The sequence below is a fragment of the Leptosomus discolor genome, chromosome 1 (assembly GCF_034619465.1).
Source record: "Leptosomus discolor isolate bLepDis1 chromosome 1, bLepDis1.hap2, whole genome shotgun sequence".
Lineage (NCBI taxonomy): Eukaryota > Metazoa > Chordata > Aves > Leptosomiformes > Leptosomidae > Leptosomus > Leptosomus discolor.
Genome location: NC_141391.1, coordinates 122,749,452 through 122,773,913, shown reverse-complemented (window position 1 = coordinate 122,773,913; position 24,462 = coordinate 122,749,452). Strand labels below are relative to the sequence as shown.

The 24,462-nt window shown below is 39.2% G+C and overlaps 1 protein-coding gene across 8 annotated transcripts in view; it reads right to left on the bottom strand.

The window, feature by feature from the left end:
• Window positions 1-22,783, bottom strand: part of CBLB (Cbl proto-oncogene B) — a 129,393-nt gene extending 106,610 nt beyond the window's left edge. For 6 of the 8 annotated variants that reach the window (XM_086463612.1, XM_009948182.2, XM_086463630.1 and 3 more), the window contains exons 1-2: window positions 21,324-21,470; window positions 11,965-12,215 (exon numbers count right to left, since the gene is read on the bottom strand). In XM_086463612.1, coding sequence (XP_086319738.1) covers window positions 11,965-12,215; window positions 21,324-21,470 — 398 coding nt within the window. Of the gene's footprint in view, window positions 1-11,964; window positions 12,216-21,323; window positions 21,483-21,654; window positions 21,679-22,636 lie in introns of those variants that run through there. The other 2 variants (XM_086463588.1, XM_086463645.1) reach the window with 2 other exon arrangements.
• Window positions 22,784-24,462: the final 1,679 nt, after the last annotated feature.

The following is a 24,462-nucleotide window of genomic DNA, read 5'->3' as shown; positions in this document are numbered from 1 at the left end:
CAAACTGCACTCCCAGAAATCACAGATTTAATAAAGGACTGATTTTTTAAAAACTAATAGCCAGTCTGTCCTCTAAGTCCATTTAAAAATATATTTAAATGTTCTAACAAACTATGTTTATTTTTTATGTTGCCCGTTACAGTTTAGCACTAACATTGAATTCATACAGCACAAGCAAATGAAAACTCTTAAAAACCCTTAGCCCTTTCACAAGAGCATTTTGTACGGACACTTCCTTTAAGCCACTAAACTGCTATGCAGTGTTCAGGCACGTCTCTTCCTGGCATTGGGCTTCACTAAAGACTATTTCAAAGTGACTGCCGGGACCCATGATCCTCACCCTCACAGAACAGCATCCCTCTCCCCATTTTTTTCTCCCTCCTAATGAAAGTTGAAAAATGAGAGAAAACAAACAGCTCTTTCTCAGTGGCACTTCGACAATTTCATAAGGCAACGTTTCTTTTAGACAATCATTACCAGCCTGTCAGACAGATATGCGTGTAGTTAATGAAACCACATATGCAGAGACTGGAAGACAGCTGCATACCAACTGGGTCACCAGTGATCCATACTACTGAACACCTCCCAGATGAGCACTGTCTTTCTACATTACTGTGCTCTGTAAATGATTAGAGCCCCATTCCTCATAGGGCATTAATTACAGGGATTAACAGTAAAAGGAAACACATGAACAGGATGTTACGTACTTTTTTTTCTTGCTTTGAATCTTGGTGTATTTGTTACAGCTATGAATTAAGGAGTAAAAAAAGGATATGCAAAGCTCTGAACAAAACAATACAATATAGTCTTCTATAGTCTGCTATCCTAAAGAAGCCCATTTTTTAAAAAAAAAAAAAAGAGTATAGGGGGAGAGGATTTCATTCAGCTGATATATGACTTCCTTAGCTCGATTAAAAAAAAATTATCTATATAAGCCACATTTTCTGTATTTTTTCCAGTTGCAGCACAGAACATGTACCATTAAGCCGTAAAAACGCTGAAGCACTGGCCACTGAGAATGAGCTGCCAGTAAGATGCAGTTATGAAGTGGATTAAAAATTCATATAAAGTTAGAACAGACAAGCCTTTATCAGTGCTCCTGTCATCCACCATTACTCTGCTACTACAGCCAAAAAAGCATGGAACCCTAAATACTACTCTTTATTCTGAGAATACCTGAAAGTGTTGGACTGTGAATTAAATGGCATAATACTTAAACGTAAGTGACCTACAATGACTGAGGTAACCAGTAAAAAGTAACCTAACTAGAACTAAAGCATAGGTGTCCAAACTCTCTGTTCTAACAAAAATACCAATGCAGCCTATTATGACCCACTCAGCATTATCAAGATGACCTAGTAGCCAAATAGGTACTTTTCATATTTTAATGTTTCCAAGATAAGAGATAGGACAGTATTTCATTATAAAACACTAGGGTTTTTTCTAATATTTTAAAAACAAATACTTGGAAATTAAAAATATGTATATATATATAAACACAAGTGAAGTGGTAACACTGGCATCTCCTTTACTGATGGTGTATTAGGCGATCAGATGTTCTTAACAGAGAATGTAATCACTTTTAATGACAAACAATAGCTGGAACACAGCTTTAAGGTTTGTGACATCAACCTCCACTTCAGAATTTTCACAACAGGCTGTATATTTAAACAACAACAAACAGAAATATTTTCAGGCTCTATTTTTTCTATTATAGCTTCCTTAAGTACATATGACATTTATAGAGTATTATATACAACTTATACAGCCCTATTCTAAGTGCAGAAGGCTTACCGTATTTCCTGAAACTTACAACTTTTGAGTTTAAAGAAATCATTGATTTTTCTTCTGTCAAAACTAAGCATTCTCCAAAAGCCCTAATCTAGTAATATGGTCATTAGATTTTTAAAAGTTATGTAATGACTAACCCTCCGTAGCCCCACAAACCATTCAAACTGTTGACACTAAAAATCTGAAGGTGTTTCTCTTCATCTTTACACTCTCCCACTGAAAAGTAGTTAGAATTAAAGGTATGCTCTTGGATATACACCTATAAGGTCTCACCAATTAACAACTGCTTTTAAAAAACCTAAGTATTGTTCTTACAAGTGTTTTTATGTATGAGATGTTTTATTACTGACCCTGCATCTCATACTTTGCATGACAGACATTCATGACTCAGAATCAACTCTGAGATGAGTTCACAGAATATTCTGCTGGCTAAGGACCATTTTCCATTGGAATAGTTTGAAAACAGATTCTAATAAGTTTGCCTTGCATTAATGAAAGGCAATTTTTTTCTCATGCACATTTAAACAATACAGTATTGCCCAAAATGTCCTATTTGAAGAGCAATAACTACCAAATGAACTTATCTCCTCTTAAACTATGATACAGAGTTAATAGCGGTGTTTGGGAGATTTTTCAGGACAAAGATGTTAGCAAAAGCTTTTAGAATATCACTAACAAAAAAAAAAAAGGTCATTACAATGTTTATTGTTAGTGTAAGCAAAGCTAGAATTTGTTACAAAATAATGCTCTATGCAAGCTAGGGAGTGATCACATTTTTCTAGTAAGTATTAAGGTTTCAGTTCTTTGAAAAAGTTGGTCAACAGACACTAGGAGAAAAGTGAACACTGGGCCCCAAATACCACTAATCAGGCTCTGCAAGAGACGCTTATTTTCCTCACTTCTAAGCAACACCATGGATCCTTTTCTTTCTGCCACCCATACACAAGGTCTAATCTAATCCTTCAATATGCCAAGTACTTTCTGAGAGAATCTAGATATTCTGCACTCTTGGTCACATCAGTATAAACAGATACTGTGCAATACTTTGGGTTTAGGCTCAAGAGGAGAGATAGCAATTAATCAGGAGCTGATAAGACTTCCACAGCTTATTATTCAGTATGCCTATCAGGAGACGTATTTACATTATATGCAAGGTAGATACAAAACTGAGGCTAATATTTAAAATGAGATATGGTTGGGGATTTTATTTCTATATACACATCTGTTCAGTATCACAGACAGAATTAAGGCTCTAACTATTACTAGCGACAGCTTCTTGTAAGAATTGTGGAATAGATAAAGTAATCTTTATACGTATTTTTGCTATAGAAGATAGGAATCATTTTCCTATTTATTGTTGCTTCAAATCTCAAAGACATATAGTTTCTGGGAAAGCAAGACAATGTTTTGTGAACTCTCCCACAATGGTAGCAGAGACCAAAAAAGTAATTAATTACTTTTCCTGACATCTTTCTCCCCCTGTACATTCACAGAGCTGGCCAAAGATCAGCTAATAATGGTAAAAGACTAACTCCTCAGGTGGGCTGTGCAGATTCCCAATGGAGTCCCCATATATGTGATGCATCAGATATTATGCTGCAATTACATCTGTGCTGTCTGACCATTCAAGAATTAAAAAAAAAAGTCCCCTTATAAGACATCCTCTTCTAAAGAGACCACTACAACCTTACCCAACACAGAAATTAAGTTTAGCTCAATCGCCATGTTACCATTGATCATAATCTTTCATTAAATATCCCAAAAATGTTTGTTCCTTACATATCTGCTACTTTTATGTTTCCCCTTTATTCTGTTATATCACAGTAGGAAGAAACACAGTTAAATCTAACTTTAACCAGACATACAAAAAAAAAAACAGTAAAGTCATAATTATTATGACCAAATATTACTGAAATGAAGAAACATAATTATTTGCTTACCAATTGTCTGAACTGTCAAGATCTTTGCAAGTATGAAGTCAATACATTCTTCAGTATGTATTTCACTTCACACACATGTAAAGAATCATGTCAAACAGATTATTGTCAAGATCTTCCATTACAAAACAGGATAGCTCTACAATTCTGACGTGTGAAAACTGAGCAAGCTATGGTGAAAACACACAATGGTTTATCATATGCTAGACACAAGTACAAAAACATTTCAACAATAAATCCTTCAGTTCTCCTTTGGTTGCATTCAAAACAAAAAATTAAAAATGTATTAGTCACCTACATTACAAACAAGATACTGACGACAGTCACCTGGGCTGCTTGCTCAGGAAGTTTTATTCCTCCTATAAGATTACTTACTGCTTGCTTTTTCCATTTGTGTTATGTGTTAAGATGTGCTTCTTTTCATACGCAATTTACTGTTGGTCCTTTCTGCACGTTTTTCCAAGCTCTTTGCTTGGATTTTTTTTTTAATAGTTGCATTCATTGCACAGTCTTCTATTGTAAGTATCACACTTTCTTTCAAATCAAGCAAACAATATGCCTAAAGTGGCTCTCAGAGAACATGCTGTTAAATCATTTTGAATTGTTCAATATAAAACAGAAGAAAGAAATATGCAAACATATTAATCTTACCAGTAGTTAAACTGTTCTGTGCAGACAACAGCAGACTTACTTTTTAAGCTAAAATTCCTTGTTCCTCCAATATCAATTAACAATATTAAAGCTTTGCCTCATTCTAAAGCATGCATAGTACTTGATGACTCAAGTAAATTCACTTTATTAATACTGAAGCAAAGAACAAAATATTAAGAAGAGAAACTTATGTCAAACGATCACAAAGTATTTTAAAAATTTCACAAAATTATCAAAGTACTCTGCCTTTCTTGCACTTCACGTGTCAATGACTAGGACTGGATAGTTCCATCCATTACCTTCTCCATCAATATCTCATTCTGTTTCTTTTGTTCTGAACTCAGTCAAACTTCAACTGTGTTAATCAAAACATGTAATTTCACCTTTTCGGGTTACAGTTATTTCCTACTCTGTACAGTGTAGGTGAAACTTTCTTTACTATAGGTTTAGATACATAGCAAGCATGTCTTCTAGCCTGATTTTTGATCAAACATTCTCTGGATAAAAGGATTATCACTACAGTACGTCTGTTTTTATAAACTGGCTCTACTTTATTTTCAAAGATAGGCAAAAGAGCTTTTATTAACTAAACTGCAAGTGTACCACTTGAAAATTCCCATCTTCCTTTTCATTTCTTTATAGAATAAAAGCAGATTTTTATTCTTTCATGTTTCTAATTTTTAATGGAAAACAATGCCACAGAACACTGGTGAAAGGAAACCTTTTTTTTTTATAACCTGAGATTAAAATTAGATGTGTCTATATATTTAGACATGTATTTCAGAAAAAGGGATACTTTCTTCTAAAAGCTTTCTCTGTGTTTCTTCTTGCATGATAAGTAGCAGCCATCAAGAAGGCTAGTGTTGAAAGCATCCTAAAACAAATACCTCATCACTGAATATAGAATACTTCTGACATAGAAAAGCAAAGAGCAAATTTTCTAAAAATCAACGAGGCATTCAAAAGTGAATGATGAAAGATCCCTTCAGGCCCATTACAGCACCCTTCCTTTCTACACAGTAAATTCAGAAGTCAGCACTGTCTGTTCTTCAAGAAGATCCTAAAGTTGCTATCTTGATATGATCAGCTGGGGTTTATCATACCTAAGAACATAGCTCTATTTATAGTTGGCAACCATGGCCTGCCTCCACAAGAACAGCTGTTCCCTGTAGAGACCATGCAGACAAGTATAGTGAAGGGATGTGAGAAACTGAGCTGTTATCAAGCAGAAATGGGTAAGCATCCTCACTGCCAAACCAGATACAGTATTTCCAGACCTCTCTAACCAAGACTACTGAAGTTTCAGAAAACCACCTATTCTTCCCAGCTCATTTTGTCACCCTATTTTCCTTCTAAAGCTGAAGCAGAACAATGTAGAAAACTATGTCTGTACAGACATTGCATCAGTCATACTGTACAATCCTAGTAGCAGAACTGTCATTAGCTTTATCACAAACGAAATTAATATGCAAGACAAGGAAAGTCTGCAGGACTGATTCCCCTAACTTCGTGTTTTTTGAGAGCTTTCACACCTGCACAAAGTGGGTATAAACATTACAGCACCTCAATTCGGCAACACTATCATATACAGTTTTCACAGGTATAAATGATAATACAAAGTGCAACAAGGAAGAGATCAGCTCACAACCAGTTGAACTCTGCTCAGATGTGACTGTCAACACTACATGTTTGAAAGGGACCTTGCACTAACATAGAAAATGCTGCCTGATTTTATAACAGTGTAAAAAGCAAAAGACAAATGAAGTGCACACATTACCCCTCTTCTACCCAACTAGATACAAATCAAGAATCTAAATCAATTATAAGAATTTACAAGCCATTATTTTTTCATTTAGGATCTTTTGTGGTTTTAAAATCCTTGTCTTCCTCTGCAATCTAAATAAATAGTTTCCTTTAAGTTAATTTGGTACTAATACTTCCTTTGTTCTCATTTAGTAATACACTCCTCCAAGTAGTGAAGGTGATCAAAAGCATCTAAAAATTTAAATATTGCCTTAAAACATCTGTAGTCACACAGCCTGTTTGCATTTATGTTGAGAACAAGCTGTCATAACACTGCCCTACCATTTGTAACCTCCACATGTTCTCACCTGCCCTCTGCAACAAGAGTCTCTTTGTCTGAAAGGTACGGTTGTGTAACATTCCTTGTTTAATTTTGACTAGAACCAAAAATAGCAAATGGCTTGCGCTTCAAATTGACACTGAAGCTCAATTACTCATGTGGTTCAGGTACACCAAAGGGTTTCTTAAAGCTGTTTTGGTTCACATCTGGTTTTACAGCACTTCTAAGGAACAGGGAGGGGAGAAGAGGGTGGAAATACCGTAACATAAAAGCTTTAAAAAATCTCATTGCATTTCCTTCTCCCATGCAACCCCATCCAATCAGGCACTCTCTTTTCCTCAGAAGCCTCTTTATTAAAGGCTATTTATTGTAGCCAAGTTCCATTCCCAGTTACCATATTATAGGTTACACATTGAAAGAGAAAGCATCCTCTTTTTTTCCAGGGACAGCACAGGAGTTTAAACAATGAGTCAACACTCCAGAAGCCTTTCAAACAGAGCAAGGCAGCTTCTTTTCCTAAAAACCTAGTGAAGGAAACATGTTAAAAAAACAGGTAAACAAATACAAGAGAAGAAAGGACAAATACTAGATTCCTTTGCCTCAACTTCAGCAAGATTAGAATAAAACAGTCAATGTATTTAAGTGTTTATATAAAGTATATATAAAAAAATATATAAATATTTATATATTTAAACATATTTAAGCATAGAGGTGTTTACAGATCATGTCAGACAACCAGCTCAGAGTTTACCGAAAACCAAAAATATGCTTGGAAAATGGGACAAATCACAGGATTCTACAGAGCAAATAACTTTCACTACAAGATCACAACAAATTCAATCCACTTTGGTGAAGGCTGCCATCCTTACTACCTGCCAATTACTGCGTTATCTATGTGATGTTAACCAATAGCCAAAACTGGCTCTATGAACGAAGTCATTAACATCCTTTTCTGAATTTGTACATTCTATTTGTCAAAAAAGAAAACCACCAGCCAAAACAATCTTAACTAGTCCAAATAAAATCATCCTGAATTAAAAATATACTTTTCCCAATCCTTCTCTCAATCAACAAAATCTCCTGTCTGGAGACACGAACAAGTTACAAGGCTAGCGAGGTTATAAACTTCCTAACTTAACAGCAAGCTGGTGGTACAAGGCAAGGTAATTCAAAGAAGTAGGGTAAGCCACCTATCTCTTACCACAGGATGGAAGTACACAAATGGCTGTTACTGCATTGCAGCTGACATAAGTGAGGTCCATCCTGATGCTTACCCGTGTAACTTCTCATCAAGTACGTACTTTCAGAATAAGGAGGGAATAGGCTAGAAATTTCAGCAGTAGAAAGGTCTCTTCTGCAAATGCTGTGTACTTTGATGTGCCAGTGCAGGGACTTGATTCAAGAACCTTAACTGATCTTAGATGGCAACATAGACTAAAGGAAGAGAAATAGAATACTTTGTAAACCCACTAAACGTGAACAGTAACAAAGGCGAACCATAGGCCTAAGACCTCCCTAGAAGACTTAGGGAATATAACAATTCTGCACTAACAAAACAATCAAACGGTAAAATCTAGAAACATGCAATTTGAATCAAGACACCAAATGGCCAGATGCACAAGAGAATTTCATGCGATTTTTTGTACAGGAACAGGAGTGGGTTTGTGATCACCTTGAAGGTTTCCTTGACTGACTTTCCCTACATACACACCTCTTTCTACACTGGCCCCCAAACCACCTCAGCTCTTCTCCTCTTGCCATCTTCATGCGTACTGCACGCTACTTAAACATCCATCTTTCATCTTATCTTTCACTTCCACTTCTACAATGCCACTTAAAAACAAGCAGCCAACTAATTTTGGCTGAACCAAGCAGCATTTAAGAGATTATTAAAAATAAGTATACACCCTGGTTTTACACTTTCCCTCTTCTTCTCACATAAAGGGCATACAGCAGAAGGCATGCAATATTAAAATAGACAATGAAAAAGTTCCAGCTCAACACGCATTCTTCCAAGGACATGATTTACAGGTAAACACAGGAAAGCTCACACTTGTCTCCACTACTAAGAAATGGTTGTGTTAGCTCTGAAGACCATGTCCAGCATTTTGAATTAATCCAAATGTAATTTCCCCATTGCCACTCTACTCCTCCTCTAGTCTTATTATTGTAACTCACATGCTTGATTTCTACACTTGGCTAACATATTGTCTGGAAAAACTGCCAGCCTACAAAGTTTTTACTTTTTCTGGATACATAATTCTGGAATGCAACAACATAAAAGGAAGTTTGGACTTCGCAGAAATTATGCCTTCCAGCTTCAGTCTACTTCCCAATGAACAACAAAGGCGGGGGGGGCGGACGGATGGACACAGACTCACCCAAAACCCCAGACCCTCAAAGACACAGAAAGCTTTTTGAGAAGAATGGATGTACCTGAACCAGTAATTTAATAAGCCTGTGTTAATAACCTTTAAAAAGTAAAATCTGTGCCAAAAAATATCTTTACATTACTTCATATGTAGAAAAACTTCCGTGCAGCCTGTTTTGAGTACAGTTTACAGAATTTATTGAACATCATCTCTTACTTCATTAAGCATGAGGACTATGAGAGGACATAATTTTATACTAGACATCATACTTAAAAGGTATATGCAATTCATAGACAATAACAAACTTGTAAGCCATACTTTCTCTGCTTTGCAAGACTCATTCTGTAGAGTACAGAATGACAGCACCAACTACTCTTAAGCATATGCGTTTGACATGGAACACAGGATAGAGAGGCAACACCACCACAGTGTTAAGCTTTTGGTTTAGCCATTTGTACACAATCTGACTGGCACACTATCTTGTTTCATCCACAGGATCTCTGACAACTAAAATTCATGACAAATTCTTCACAATAGAGTCATTTTTGTGTCATCAGGCAAATAAAATCACATGTATATTGGCACTGGTTCCTAAATATACCATCACTATAGAAGTTAAAAGATTATTCAATAATTCTAATAGGTTAAAAGTATAGCAACCAAATACATATACAGAATGCTTCAAAATGCAGCCAGTTTCTCTTTTTCATGATGACCTTTTATCCAGAAACCAGAGACCCTAACAGAAAACAAAACAGAAATGTAAGACTGAAAACCACAGAAACTGGCCAGGTGTCAACATGAGAGGCTTTCGGCTTGCCTTTTTTTAAAATTGACTACACTTCAATTTGACAGTTATTTTAGAGACATTTTCAAAAACACTTTAAATGATCACTCCTACATTTGCACTATAACATTAATAACATACTTGGGTTAATGCAGGCATATCTGGAAGCAAAGCAGCTAAAAACATTAACAGCTTCTTTTACTAACTTACCAAGAATTAACATGATTAAGTATGTTGAAGCACTGCAGAGCAAACAGGACCTAAGTCATAGGGCTCAGCAAACAGGTACACCTTCGTTCAACTTTAAACTAGGACATGCGTACAGATAAAACATCACCAGTAGATGAAAGAGGGTGCACTAAAGTCACAAAGATGTAGACTTTCACTTATAATGGCATAAGGCACGAACTGCTGAAACAATGCTTACACTTTTTTTGTTTGTTTAAGCATTCTGACACACAGTCAGAATGCAGTTCGTATAGAAAACAACTAAAAGTTTTAGCACAGGAGAAACATTTCTATTGTACTCCTTTTTCTCAAGCTTCAATTCCAACAGGCAGGCAAAATAATATAGCTGGCACCTTCTGAAATACAAATTTAGAGAGCCTGAAGTAGTTACTGTGATTCAGTGCACTTCATTACTACATTTTGTTTTAAAATCCCTCCTCTCCAATCATCTCACAAAAATAACCCAAGTAAATGACAGTAAATATGCACCTTCTTCAACTGTTTGCTTCACAAAAGACATTCTTATATCACCACTGTTACCCTTTTGCAGGAAATGAAGCGGGTAATTGGAAAGAAGAAAGCAACTCTAGCAACTAGATAGTTACTAAGACACTGTTTGAATGACTGTGCAGAGCATACAGGAGACTGCTTTTGAAAAAGTGACACAAACTGGCTTTAATTTATTGCTAACTGTAAGCAAAAACCACAAGTAAATCTGGGTTTCATATAACATAGTGAAGTCAAAATAAAACCTGTTTACATAATGCAACCATTTATGTCAAATTTCCCTTACCATAAAAAGTTCTTATTTCCTTTGCAACACAACAACTTCTGTACATACAACAACTGGAATATTAAAAAAAGAACCCATAGGGTCAGTGTTGAGGGGTTTTGGTAAGAACGCATCCACAGTGAAAACATTCCTTTACATACTTATGAATTCAAAACCAAGAAACATTCATCAAGATCTTTACTTATCACTAAAATAGTTCAAAAAGCGTATTTTGCTCCTCTGAGGCAAATTGCTTAAAGTATATTCACAACCAGACAGTCTTTATATACTTTAAAAAACCAACTCCTTAGACATTAAGCAAGCTTCAGACACCCTATCAAGCACAGGAGACTACCACAGTATACTGAACAGCTATAGTCACTGCTGAAGATCTGCAAGGAACATACACATAAATCAAACATAACAGCAGTGACATTTACAAGAATGTAGACATTTCACTGCTTCTACCAACACTTTCACCAGCTCTAAAACTATACTGCAACCTTGTCTCTGAGCTCAGGTGCAGACAGATTGGCAGGGATTCAGTCCTCCTCACCCCCTCTCTACCTCCCATTCCTTCCTATCTCCTTTAAAAAGGGGAGACTCTGGAAACAGCATCCTATCTTTTCTTTGAATAGATTTAAAGATATACCACACATGGTAGAGTCTAATTGCCACAACACTGCTGTACCCATTACTGAAACAAAACTGCAGATTTTGCACAGAAGTTCTTGAAATATTATTTTTACAATATTAGGTAATAAAATAAAATATTAAAAACCTCTGCACTCACCACCAAGAGCACACAAAGTGAACATTAATCCCTGTTATTAAAGCAAATCAGGAATCCATTAGGTTTCTGAAAAGGCTTTGCAGCACCAAGCTAATATTATCATCACCTCATGCTAACATCACACATCTCAAATAAGCGAATATTGTTTTGCTCCATTTCATCATTTGTGAAAGCTTAAGTCAATATCCATCATGGCTCGCACAGTTTTAAGAACTGGGGTAGGGAGGTCAAGCTCAACCCAAGTAACAGTCACTCACTCTCTGCCAGAGGAAAAACTACATATTGTAATGCCCTGTGAATAAGTAATTACAATGAAATGAATGTTTTATGAAGGAAATGCACTTGGTTTTAAAGGTCACAAAGTGACAGATAAGAGCACACAGTGGAACAAATCAGCAAATTACTGATTGACCTGCAGGGTCAATGAATCCAAACAATAGACATTTCTGCTCTTTAAATAATTAAAAATGTCAAAACACAATGGCTACAGACAGCGTTAAGAATGCAGACAGGCCAGACAATCTACTTCACATTTAAATATTTCACTTACCTGTCCTGCGATTGTTCCTCATACATTCTTTCCTTTCCTTCTTTGAAGAGTCTTATAGCCCGTTTCGATTTTTTCATGAGACTGTCAATGTAGATTTTAAAATATTCATTCTCACTGAGTTGTGCAAGTTTCTGGTTGTCATCGTATTTGCTCAGTATAAGTCGCAAATGCTGATAAGTGTCAGGTAAAATGTCAAGTATGTATGGTGGGCTGTTTTTGAGCTGAAGCTTTGGGTTTTGGCACAATCTTACCTATAAGCAAAAACAAGAGAATGTAAAAGACAAGAAATGTGTCGGGGCAAAAACTGATGACATCTTAAAATCAGTAGGTGTAAGTACACTTCTCTAACCTCCGGGCACAAAGAATTAAATCCTACTTCATTTCTATTCCATAAATCCCAACATAGCCTCTAATGTCAAAGAATGTAAAATTTAACTTAATCCTGTCATATCTATAAAAAGCAAACAAGCTTACTTACATAGTTTGGGGGGTTGCGTTTAAAGAAAGAATGTCTTTGCCTGCCTACTATATGCTAAGGAGTATATTATCAAACACAGTATGCAACTAATGCCAAGAGCAGCAGTTTCGTACAGATCTGTTTGCTGCAGATGAAATTCTCTATAGATGTTTACAAGTCTACTAAGAACTGATCTTATAAATTACCTTGTCATCTGCTGGCTCTCTTTTCTCTATCCAACAATATAACCTCTTAGAACACACAAAAATTTAAAGTTTGAGAGGTCTACACATACGAAAATGGTCTGAACAATGCCAGTGCTTCAAAAGCTATTAGCTATGACAGACAGAAATTAAGTCACTCACAAACAGATATCATAAACCAGGAAACAAAACATTATAAACTCAATGTTTTCCAGTTCATGGCTGTAATAGAAGATAGTATCTTAATGGACTTGAAATCATGATGTTCCTAAATGGCACAAAAATTAATTCAATAATATATATTACTTAAAAGAATAAGCTTCAGATAAATTGGACACCTTCATTTGAGTCTAGTCTCCACTAGAAATGTTTTGGAAGAAGGCAGTACTGTTTTTGCTTCCTGAACATATACAAGGTTAGAGTAATTATCTCCTGGCTACCTAAATTCTCCAGTAGATTGTTCTGTAACTTTCTGTTCTAGAAAGCAAAAGAGATCAAAACTAACAGGTAATTTTCGAGTGCTATTGCACTGAGCTATCCCCACTCTGCTAAAACACTGCAGAGGGACTCATTCTAGACATGTGTGTACAGCTGTACATATGCAAATACTTACGAAAAAATTAAGTCCATGTGGTATAAAAGTTTTATAGGCATCATTTGGAGATTGCCACATTATATATTGTGTCTTTGACATTCTTTTGAGGTAACTAACGAGGCTGTAAAAACATCTTAATACTGCTGAAAGCAGATTTCTATTCCTAACGTATCAACTTCAAAAAAGTGCAATCTTGAGCATGTCCAGGGTAGGGGGTGGGGGGAGAAACAAACTTGTATCCTGTAACATTCACCTCTCTCCACTCAAAGCTATATCACCATTGCTGACCGCTCCTTCAATTTCTAGATCTACACTATTAAGAAATTCACTGCCTTAAGACTGTTGTCTCTAATTGACCTTCACACATCACAAACAGCAAAGTAAACACATTAATTGTCTTTTTCCCTCTGAAACACACACGCACAAGAACACATCATCCAATTGGATTTAGGTACTAGTTAGAAAAACGGACATAGAAGAGTGGACAAAAGTCAAGCGCTAATGGGTTTTAAAAAAAGAAGTCTAGCACCATCAGGGCAGTGCAAACTCATAAGCACTACAAAAGTATTAGCGCCATACAAAAACAGTATTTACAACATATTTGCATTAGCTCCCCTGATTTCACTGACCCATTGTTACTTTCGTAATTTCTATCACTCTTTCACCTACTACTAGTGGATTATGAACCCTTCTGATGTGTTGTAGAACACACAGCCCTTCCCACAGAGAAATTTACAATCTCAATAGGAAACAAAAAGACAGCAGATGGATGCAGGCAACTGCGAATACACGAGCATAACACTGTTCAACATGCTGAAGAGTGGTTCAGGGCACTAGCAGTTAAGTACTTCTAGATATAAACAGCAAAGTTTCAAGGCAAGCTCTAAAATATTTTAGTGGTTTATAAAGGAATTCCTTCTAAGTTGAGGAAGAAGCTGGCAGAAAAAAAAATGTAAAGCATAAAGATGTTTGGTCAACTTTTCATCAGGTGAAGAAGACTGGAACTGCAACGCATTAACTGCAAGAGCAAGACAAGAGATTCTGAAACTGAAAATAACTTGTTTATATTTCATGTGATAAAGAGAAGGTTATCAGGATAAAGAAAAGGATAACACAGTCCAAGTCGTAGGTTAGGAGAAGCCTGCAGCCGCATTCTGAAAGAATAAAGGTTGGATATGATGGCATTCTGTCAAGGTCAGAAAAGCAAAGCTGAACGGACCGATATACAAAATAGCCAGGCCTGGATGAGAGATTTAGGTGAATAGATTGATCTGAAAAATTCAGACACAACTTTTAAAAGAGCAGTTCAAGTAAAGGAGTTGCCTGAGTAAAGGCAGGGTGATGGTGTCACCCCAGAAGACCAGGAAAGGAACTAACAAGAGACTTATGAAAGAGATTAAACATTTTCTTCTAGTTACAATGAAGTTAAGCTGACAGATAGAATTCTTTAAGGAGATTTCAGAAACATGAGCAAAGAATTTTACATGTGTAGACAGATCTGAAAATCATTCATGCAGAGAAATGGGAATTTCTTTTTGTAGAAGAGTTAGAAGAAGTAGAATCCCAAAGACAGAAGTGAAAACCTTTACGGAAAACATAGGCATTTTTCATCTGAACTTTTGTTCTCTGTGATTTCTGATTTGGCGAAAACTTGAAACAAGATTAACATTCTTCCAAAAGCCAACTACATGAGACAAATCAGTATCACTGATTAGGCGTTAGAACTTTCTGGAGCAATAAGCACAAGGAAAAAAAAAAATAACAGCTGGAAAGTAGGAAATACTTATTCAGGGGAAAAACAGTCAGCAATAAGAGCAGACCACAAGCAGAGAAGACTGCAATCATTTTGAATTGCTTATTTATCCTAACTTAAATCTTATGAACAAAGAATTAATTCTCTTTCTGAAGTCTATCTTTTCAATCAGATGTGCCAACAAGCAGAATATAAGTGGTTTCATCAGAAATAACATCAAAAATATAAAAAAGGCAGCGAAAAGCTGATTGCTTATGCTGGTTGGTGTATTTTCAACAGTCAGTCCATTCAACTGCACACAAAAAAAATCCAGTTATAAAGAAGAATTAGTTTCTCTCTCTTTCAGATGTTCTAGAAAGTTGTCTTTAGTCCAGTATCATTATACGGTCATACACACATCAAAACAGGATCCTGTGGTTATCATGGTTTACAAGGCTTCACCTTCTACTGAATTTATAGAGATAAATCCAGCACATTACTAGAAGCTTCAACTCCAGAACAAGCCTTTAAGAAAGTCACGCAAAAATTCTTCTACAGTACAACTCAATTAGTCTTACACATTCTTGCTGAAAAAAAAACCAACATTTAGTTCAAGTCAATGATCCAGTGAAGCAGTACGACGCTTTCGTCACTTTATAGAGTACACAAGGTTTCAGTCCAAAGGAAGTAAACTTGTAACGAGATGGCTGGTAAACCATATGGTTTCCAGAGTCAGGATGTCCTGACACATACCACAGCAGTTCACAATTAAAAGTAAGCAATAAGAAATGACATCTGCTGACGCAAAAGGTTTACCAATGCACCAGAAGTGGCACACATATCTTTCTTCAAAAGAAAACAGAACTCAAAACAAAACACAAACACCCAACCAAAAATAAAGACCTCCATATTGCACTTTACAAAGCAACGCTCACCAACACTTTAGGAGCGGACATGAATCATACCACGGTATGTTCTGTGCATTGTTATGACTGGAAGTAAGCATGTATATATTTAGCAAGCATTCAGTCTAAAAAAAAAGCAGATGATCAGACAGCAAGTTAGTAAGAAATGTCTCTCTCATTGAGGTAAACTGAGACAAAGCTAAGCTCCTTTCACTACCTCACCCAGGGTAAATCCAAGTATTTACTCCAGAATCACAGAAAAAAAAATAGAGTGCGATTCTGATTGTGAAGAACTAAGGCATTACCTTAATCTACCAGAAACAGATTTTGAAACAGTTAACTCAGGATCTTCCAGACTACTCTAGTGCCTACAGAGAAAACACCCAACCCCCTCTTCCCCCCCTCTCCCCACCCCCAACAAAATAAATATCACTACTCATAATATTTTTGAAGATATTTGACTTAAATGATATGGGATTATTTCATAGCACCTTCAGAGATGAGAGTAATGGATGTCCAGTGTATTTAGACAATTCATTTCTTACAGAAAACTGTATCTTTCATTCACATTTTAAAGCCAACAGCAAAGTTTGAAAGCCCTGGACTCATCTGACAAAAGAACTTTTGTTCAAGCAAAGTACAGCAGCCCTAGCACAATCTGTTTAAACACCTAATGCTAGTCAAAGACAATACAAGGAAAGTAACACAGCTAAAACAGAGTATCTAATGAGTAAGACATCCGCTAAACACTTCTCAGCTGCTGTGAATGGACTAGAACAATCAGGGCACCAGTGCTCTCACACTTCCAAAACTACAATTCAAAACTGTCTACTGAACAAGTACCTTCTGCTTTGCAGTACAAAACTGTCAAAGTATTAAAAAACACTTTGACACACCACAGACACCATAAAGGTAGCTCTGTAGTAAGACACCACAACATTTCTTCAGAAAACCACAACACACAATGCTACCAACAATGATTTCTGAAAAACTTAATCAAGGAGGGGCTAATCAGGAAAATGGAAGAAATCTGAACATCATGCTTCTTCGTCACATATTTCTTCCCGCCAGAAATTACCTTAACTGCAATGCATTTTATTTTCCACAGAAACATGGGGGTTTTTTTTCTGAAAGAAGCCTTCTCGTCAAAATATACGTAGAGGTGACCGATCCCCAATCTTTTTGGCTGAGCATACAGTAAGTGCTTGTTTGACAACTACCACACTGCAACTGAGCCATATGTTTCCGTAAGCAGTAACAATGCTGATGCTACATACGCACAAGGACAGCTGACTTGGGCGGGTCATTTATACCTTTTTCTGATTAGAAAAAAAAGCAGCTTCCATTCCTCTGTTTAAGTTTTTATTCTTTTTCCACAAATGGTGTATGCAGGGCATAAAACTTCCTAACAACTTTGATCAAGTAATGCACTGAAGAATATCATGGTTGATTGATGATGATCTTTCTAGATACTTTGTGGAACAATGGAATTAATTGACTTGGAAGGTTGCACATTATTGTAACAATTATATAAGGTGTTGCAAAGAATAACCAATGCACACATAGTTTCAACTACTGTACTCTGCACACTCAGACGCTGTTGAAAACTCAGATGCTGACAAACATTAATTTAAAGAAAACCACATTACTAAGTTACAGAGATAATACAGCTTTTACTCAGAAAGTCAATAGCATGAGCTTTAGAGACACACTTTAATTTGCTCTTAGATAATTATTAAATAGCAAATCAAACTGCCATCCCCATTTATACAGTCAAACAACTGGGTGGGCCATGACAGAGCACCCAAACAGTTTAGACAATATTGTTAATCTTCAGAGTAGAAGATACAATTATTTTCAGGGCAAATGCATAAGAGCGATTGAAAGGTGCCGAAATATTCCTGTTTTAAAAAGCCCTGGTGGAGTGTGTCACAATTTTATCAGCTTTAAAACCTCAATAGTAAAGTGTGCACAATAGTGCTGCCAACTCTAAATAGCCCAAGCAGTAAATTAACTTAACTACTCCCATGTTTACATAATAGGCATTCTCTCCCAAAGTTGTTCTCAAGATAACCATTATCCTTTAATAATAATACACAACTAGTTTCTAGGTTTTAAAATCATTAGATTTAGAATCTCAGGGGGAAAAAAAAAAAAGTCCCATGTAATTTATGCATAGTTTAAAGGAAGACTTATTTTGTCAACATTTTTTTTTTAAACTTATTTACACGATATGAACTTTTAAAAATATACATCATGTTTTAAAAACAGTAATTTGTGCTTGATAGAAGTTCACAGATATATGGTCAACTTGCTTATACAATGCTAGCATTGGAAAGCAGGGCTAGCCTTCCAGACCATAAAAGGAATATTATCCTTCGCATTGCAAAGGAATTAAGCAAAATATTTTTGGTTCTTAATGGTAAAACTACTGCTTACCCAAGAGAAAAGCAGCAGGGAAACTGGACATTTATGCTAACAGTTGATGTCCCTTTAATAATGCAGTTATTATTGCAAATGCATATTAAAAAAAGCATGCCAGTAAACCTCAAAAAGTACAGATCCCAGTGGATGAAGTACAAAAAGGAACATGCAGATACAAGACAGAGACAGATAACAACTCACATTAACTGATTACTTACAAGATTATTTTATTATTATCATTATTCCCTGTAAGTATGTTTACAAACAGGGCTGTAACCAGGAGCATCATCCCAACGTTCTGTCCTGCTAAAGAACTCTTTCAAAGCCCTCGATTATTTTTTTCGAACTGGTAACACAAGTTTAAAGAGAAGACACTTAAACAGAACTGCAACCTTCTGTCTATTGTAACAGCTGAAGCATCAGCCCATGGAAAACAAACTTTACCATGAAATCTGAACAATTCCAAACCATGACATATAATCAGTTCTACACAGAGAAGTTTGCATGGTATCTAAGTAGCAAGAACTTTTACATACATCAGAAAACCACTCTTATAGTATAGTTCCTATAGAGTAGGAATATTTGGAGTATTGGTTAATCCCTTATTGTTGAAAGCAAGTAATTCGTACATAAAAGCTCAGCTACCAAAGGAGGAAATTACAGAAAGTAATGAAAGAAAGGTAAAGAATGGCAATTTTAAGAAAGAAAGAAATGTAAGCCAGAAATTACTGAGCTCTGCCCCTAGTTTTTAAGACTGCTCTTTTCCCGTCCTTTGGTCAAGATAATAGCTTTGCTTTGTTTCCATTCTCCCTTTCCCTAACATCTTTAGAATGGGAGAAAACTTCAGCTACCTCAGTGCAGCAAAAAGGTAGTTACCACAGCTATTATAGTTAAAGAATAAACAAGGATAATGACCACTACTACAACAAGCAAAATAGGCCTCAAAGCCACAATCTTACCATGGGTGGCACCCCACTGACTTGGCAGAGCCTACTGCCTTCCCTAGGTAGTAATTTGATCAGTGACCCACCACAGAAATCAGTCATAGGACACACTCCAGAAATGGGATTTGAAAACACAGTCGATCAAGCAGGTTTCTATTTCTGATTTTAATCCCTGATTTTGATCTAGGCAGAGGAGAAAATGACCTTCCTGTGCCTACTGTCACATAAGGCTAAGAGACTTAAATTTGTTTGCCAACACATTAAATTTGCTCAAACACATCCTTTCACTGTGAGTACCAAATGCTAAAAACTCAAGCAGCAAGCTACAGCATTCTCACACTATGACATCATCCTGTCTGGTACTCTTTAATATAATTTGGAAATAAAATTTGATTAACTGAGAGCAGCTTAAAGAGGATACATTAAAGATCCAAATTGAGGACACTTATCCAGTAAAATGAAAAAGAAAGCACAGCGCAATGTCCAGCCTTTCCAGTGACTTCTAAGAACAGGCCTTACTGTCTGTTCTGATGCTCTGTTGTAATAGTGACAAATACAGTTACCCTACACTAGCTGAGTAAAACCAATCCACAGGTCCAAGCAGCGGGTTTAAGATTTTCTAGTAACTGTGAATATACAAACCAATCAGGGGACAACCTTACCATATAGATTTGTAAATGGTTTGACACAGTGGAAACTAAGCCATACATTCCCCAAGTGGTTTCAACAACATACCAGATTCCTTGTTTCCAAGCCAAAAACTGCCTTCTATTGAAGAAGAGCACGTGCTTCAAAGTATTTATACTTGCAGTTCTTATTACAAGATGCTCACTGTTTACAGCATCCTGATCATTAACAGGGAAACGTTGACAAAGTCTTTGTGACAATAACTATTTCTACGTCTTATAAGTTTATAATCACCCTCAGAAAATGTGGTGGAAATACAGACACTATTCTTGGAGAACCAAGAAGGAGAGCATACAAGGACTCAATCAAATACTTTGAAATTGCCACTTATCAAGGCATATTACATGAAATAATCACCACCATGTCTGTATAACTACTTATGAACTTCAAGAAATGTTAAACATCTGCATTTTACAACAGCCACAGGGAAAGCAAACTGTTACACCAGTTCATGAAGAATCACCGAGTTAGAGTCATAACTCTATTGCCATACAGACCCAAGGCTAACAGGTAGCAATCCTCACTCCTCAGTAGTTTCAAGAGTAAGCTCTGAAGTATCATTACCTCATATGCAAAGCAGAATGCCTGCATCTCCTCAACAGTTACCCATAACCAAACTGTTCCTACCACTGGTAAGGAACTCTCCTAGCTAACCTATCCTCATACAAGCTGTCATTTTGCAGAACACTAAACAAAACATATCAGGCTGGTGCAGAGACCTACAAGAGCTAAAAAACTGTGGTCTATCCCCCCACTTCCTGAAAAATGAGTTTCAGTACAGAGTATTTCTAGTTTCAAAATGAAGAGTAGAAGTATTTAAAAAACATTAAAACGCAGAACACACAGTCAAAAGTTAGGCGTGTCATACTAATCTGTTTACTAAACTGACAAGAGTGACATCCCCCAGTCCCCACGCACATTTCTAAAAGCACAAACATATCTATGTTGCCATCATGAGCGTGTCTCACAGGACGACTAGCTTAACTGAAGTTTCATAATTCAGAGGTCTTGTTTGCAGACTAACAATGTGATCCAACACGAAACATACAGAATATGTGATTACAAGTCTAAGTTAAGCAGCTTTTCGTTAAGGACAGCTCTTCCAAGTTTGAGTCATTTTAAAGAATCTCAAAATAACAATAGCCTAAGGCAAACAGACACATTTGTTTTCCCTCCACAAGGCAAGATTAAAAAAAACATAGCCAGAGGCCACAAGGGAAAAAAAAAAAAAAAAAAAAAGATAAAAAAAGACAAATGATGCTTAAATAACCTAGAACATAAGTCCTCATAGTTCCCGAGGCACACGCAGCATAGCAGTCAGAGCTGCAGGAAGACGCCGTTTCCCCATGTGCACCTACTTAAAGGGTCCCATTCTTCACTGTGTGTATACACGAACGCACACAGACACTCACCACTTTGTCCATAAGCTTCCAAGTCTTCTCCACAGTCCTCCGGTCGGCAGCTGCCTGCTTGGGGGGGCCCACAGCATCCTGAATGGCATCAATGAAGCCCAGGATCCGTCCCTTGCGCGGGTTCCGGCCGTTGAGGGAATTGGCCATCTGGGAGCCAAGCTGGCCGCAACGACAGAGAAAGAGAGACTCACAAGGTGCTCCGAAAACATCTTGTCATAAAACTCGCCGCAGCCAGTGAGGTAACACTTCCTTCTTCACGGGCAGGAAAGGGCAAGACCAGGGCATGTTTAGGAACAAGTTTAACTTTTCATGACAAACAGCGTAAACCCACCTGGCCCGAGTTTACATTGGCAGAGGCGATCCCGGATTTACTGTCAACACCCAGAGGCGGGAGGGGGAACCCACCCGCCGGCGGCGGGGCCCGGCCGCGGCTGCCCGAGGGCCCGGCCCGGCCCACCCCGCTCCCCGGCCCCCGCCGGCCCCTCCGCCCGGGCGGCCGCGGACCCCGCCGTGCCGGGGGGCAGCAGGCACATGCCCGTCACCAGACAACAAAAGCAAAAGACGCGCAGCGGCCGCGGCGCAGGGTGGAGGGGAAGGAGGAGCAGAACAGCGGCGAGGGTAGCAGGCAGGCAGAAATCCGCAAGGCAGGAGAGCGCCCCGGCAGCGGGCGGGCAGGGGGCAGGCAGGGACCTCGCTCCCGCCGCACGCATACGTACAGACGAGCCCCGCACGGCTTTGTGCCAGGAGCGAGGGGAGCCGCCGAGAAAACCCAAGAGCAGCCGCGGGGGAGCCTCCTCAGCCCCCCGCGGCGGCCGCTTCCCCCGTCCTCAACCCGGGGGCGGCGGCGGCGGAGCGGAACGCAGGCGAAGCGTCTCGTCGGACGAGGCTCTCCTCTCTCCGGCGGCGGCGGCGACAGCGGCGGGCTTCACCGCCCCGGGAAGCAGGCGGAGCGCATCCCGCACCGCCACCCGCGCCCCGTCCCGGCCGCCGCGCCGGGCTCGGCCGTTGGCGATCGCCGCGCCGGCTCCGCGCACACACCGGCCGGCCGCCCCGTAGGACTCTGCCCTGTGGTGCTGCTGCTGCTCCTGCTGGTGGTGGCGGTAGTGGTGGCAGCGGGCGGCCGCTGCCCCGCGGGGACGCGTGGGGAAGCTACTGCCCCGCCGCCCGCATCGCCCTGCCCGTACCACAGCCCAGCCCGCCCGGTGTGCGCGCGTGTGGAGAGAGAACGAGAGAGAGAGGGAAGAAGAGAGAGAGAGAGAGAGAGAGTCCTACAGGCACATGCAAGAGAGAGACACCGAGATATGCACACGCACGGGTCTGTCCGTGGCACCGCTCTCAGCCCCCGGCAGGCTATGGTCTCCCCTCGCTCCCAGAGAGGGAGGCTGGCTCCCCGGCGGCGGCAGCCCCGCTCCCGCCCCCTCCCCGCGGCGCTCTGGCGGCCGCTCCTCTCCTCGGAACATGCCCACCGCGCCCCCCCCCTCGCCCGCCCAGGACAACACTCAGACCCGCGCATGCGCGTCGGGAGCAGAGCGAGAGAGGGCAGGCAGCAACGCTGAGGAACCAAGCCCTCCTCTCGCAGGCGGGAACAACGGCCTCAGAACAGCCATTCAGAAGAGGAAACTGCGTTTGGTTGACGTGCCTGCCAGCAAGTGAGCGTGGAGCTGGGAACGGGGCGGGGCGGTGGCTGGGAGACGGCTTCGGCGATGGGGAGGGGGCGGGAAGGAGGGGGCTGGCAGTGCTGAGAGTGATAGGAGAACTGACCAGTGGTTGAGCTCGAAGGGAGGGAGGTGGAGCTTCCGGTCCCACCTCGTCACGCTTGCCCGCCTGCCTAGGGCCAGAGGTGGCGGTTCGCGGCCTCCCGGGGGGATGAGGGGGGTCTGGCGGGGACGGGGTTTGAGGCGCCCTCGGGATTGCCCCTGGCTGTGGAGTTTGCAGGGACTAAAGATACGGGCAAGGGCCGTGGCGGTGTGTCCCTCCCCTGGCGAAGTTGCGGTGCTCCCGCCTGCTGGAGCACTTGATATGCCTTAAGGACCGATGGTCCTTATAGCCACTTTTTTGGGTGCTCTTAGTGCTTCTCAGAGGGTGTTGGGGGGGGGGGGGCGTTGTGCGGCCACAAAGTACAGGAGCCTCTTTTCCTTCGTACATCTGGCTTCTTTTCCTGTTTTGTTGTTGTTGTTGTTGTTTGGTTTGGTTTGGTTTGGTTTGGTTTTTTTGATGGGAGGGTGGTTTGTTGGTCATTGCTGAGATTTCCCACGTTGGAAATGGGCTGGAGAGCTGCGCGAATCAGGGAGGGCTGTAAGGCTTGTGCTGCCGCTGTGAGAGGTGGTGAGAGTGTATGTAAACACCTAGTTAAAAATGCCCCTTTATGTATGTTTGTTTTGAAATTAGCACTTCCCGTGGGGATACGGTAAATAAAACGCAACCGATGAGTATGTCACTCTCTTACTTCAGGGCAAGTTTTCCTCTCGAATTTGGATATTACCTGTGAACGCTGTAGAGGAAAGCGCTGGAGAGGAAAGAGTGAGGCTTACCTGCGCAGGGTACAAGACGTTTGACTTAATATTCTTTTGAAGATATTCCAGGGAGTAATTATACTTTGCAAGTGTTAATCTTCTAATTAATTATCATACAAGGAAACAAAAATACAACACTTAAAAACTTTGAGGCTGTTTTCTGAATATAATTATGTTAGAGGAGTGTTTTTAAGTTTAGGTTTTCTGAGAATCAGCAAGTGTTTTCCATAGTAGTTTCCTTTGTAAATATTTTTTTTACGGTTTGCCCTTTTTCTTGGTTTTTTTTTTTTGTTTTTTTTTCCCCTAATTTATCTGATTTTTGGCTTTTAATAAAATAGGACTCAAGAAAAACAGTAGAAAAAGTTTTATAGTGTTTCAGTGTTCCTTTTATTTGTATTGTCATTTGTAAGTATTTTTTAGTGGAGGTATCTTCCCGTTGATTCAAAATGTGTCAAATTACTCTTTTGGGCACACGTACAACAATAAAATCATATCGATAATATCTTCCTGAAAGGAAGTTGTTCCTCTATAGCTTTAAAATATGAATTGGCAGGTATTTTCCTTAAGTGGGTTGGAAACTTCTCATTTCGCTGTAGGCTCTGTAAATTACTCTCTTCTCTGTGTTG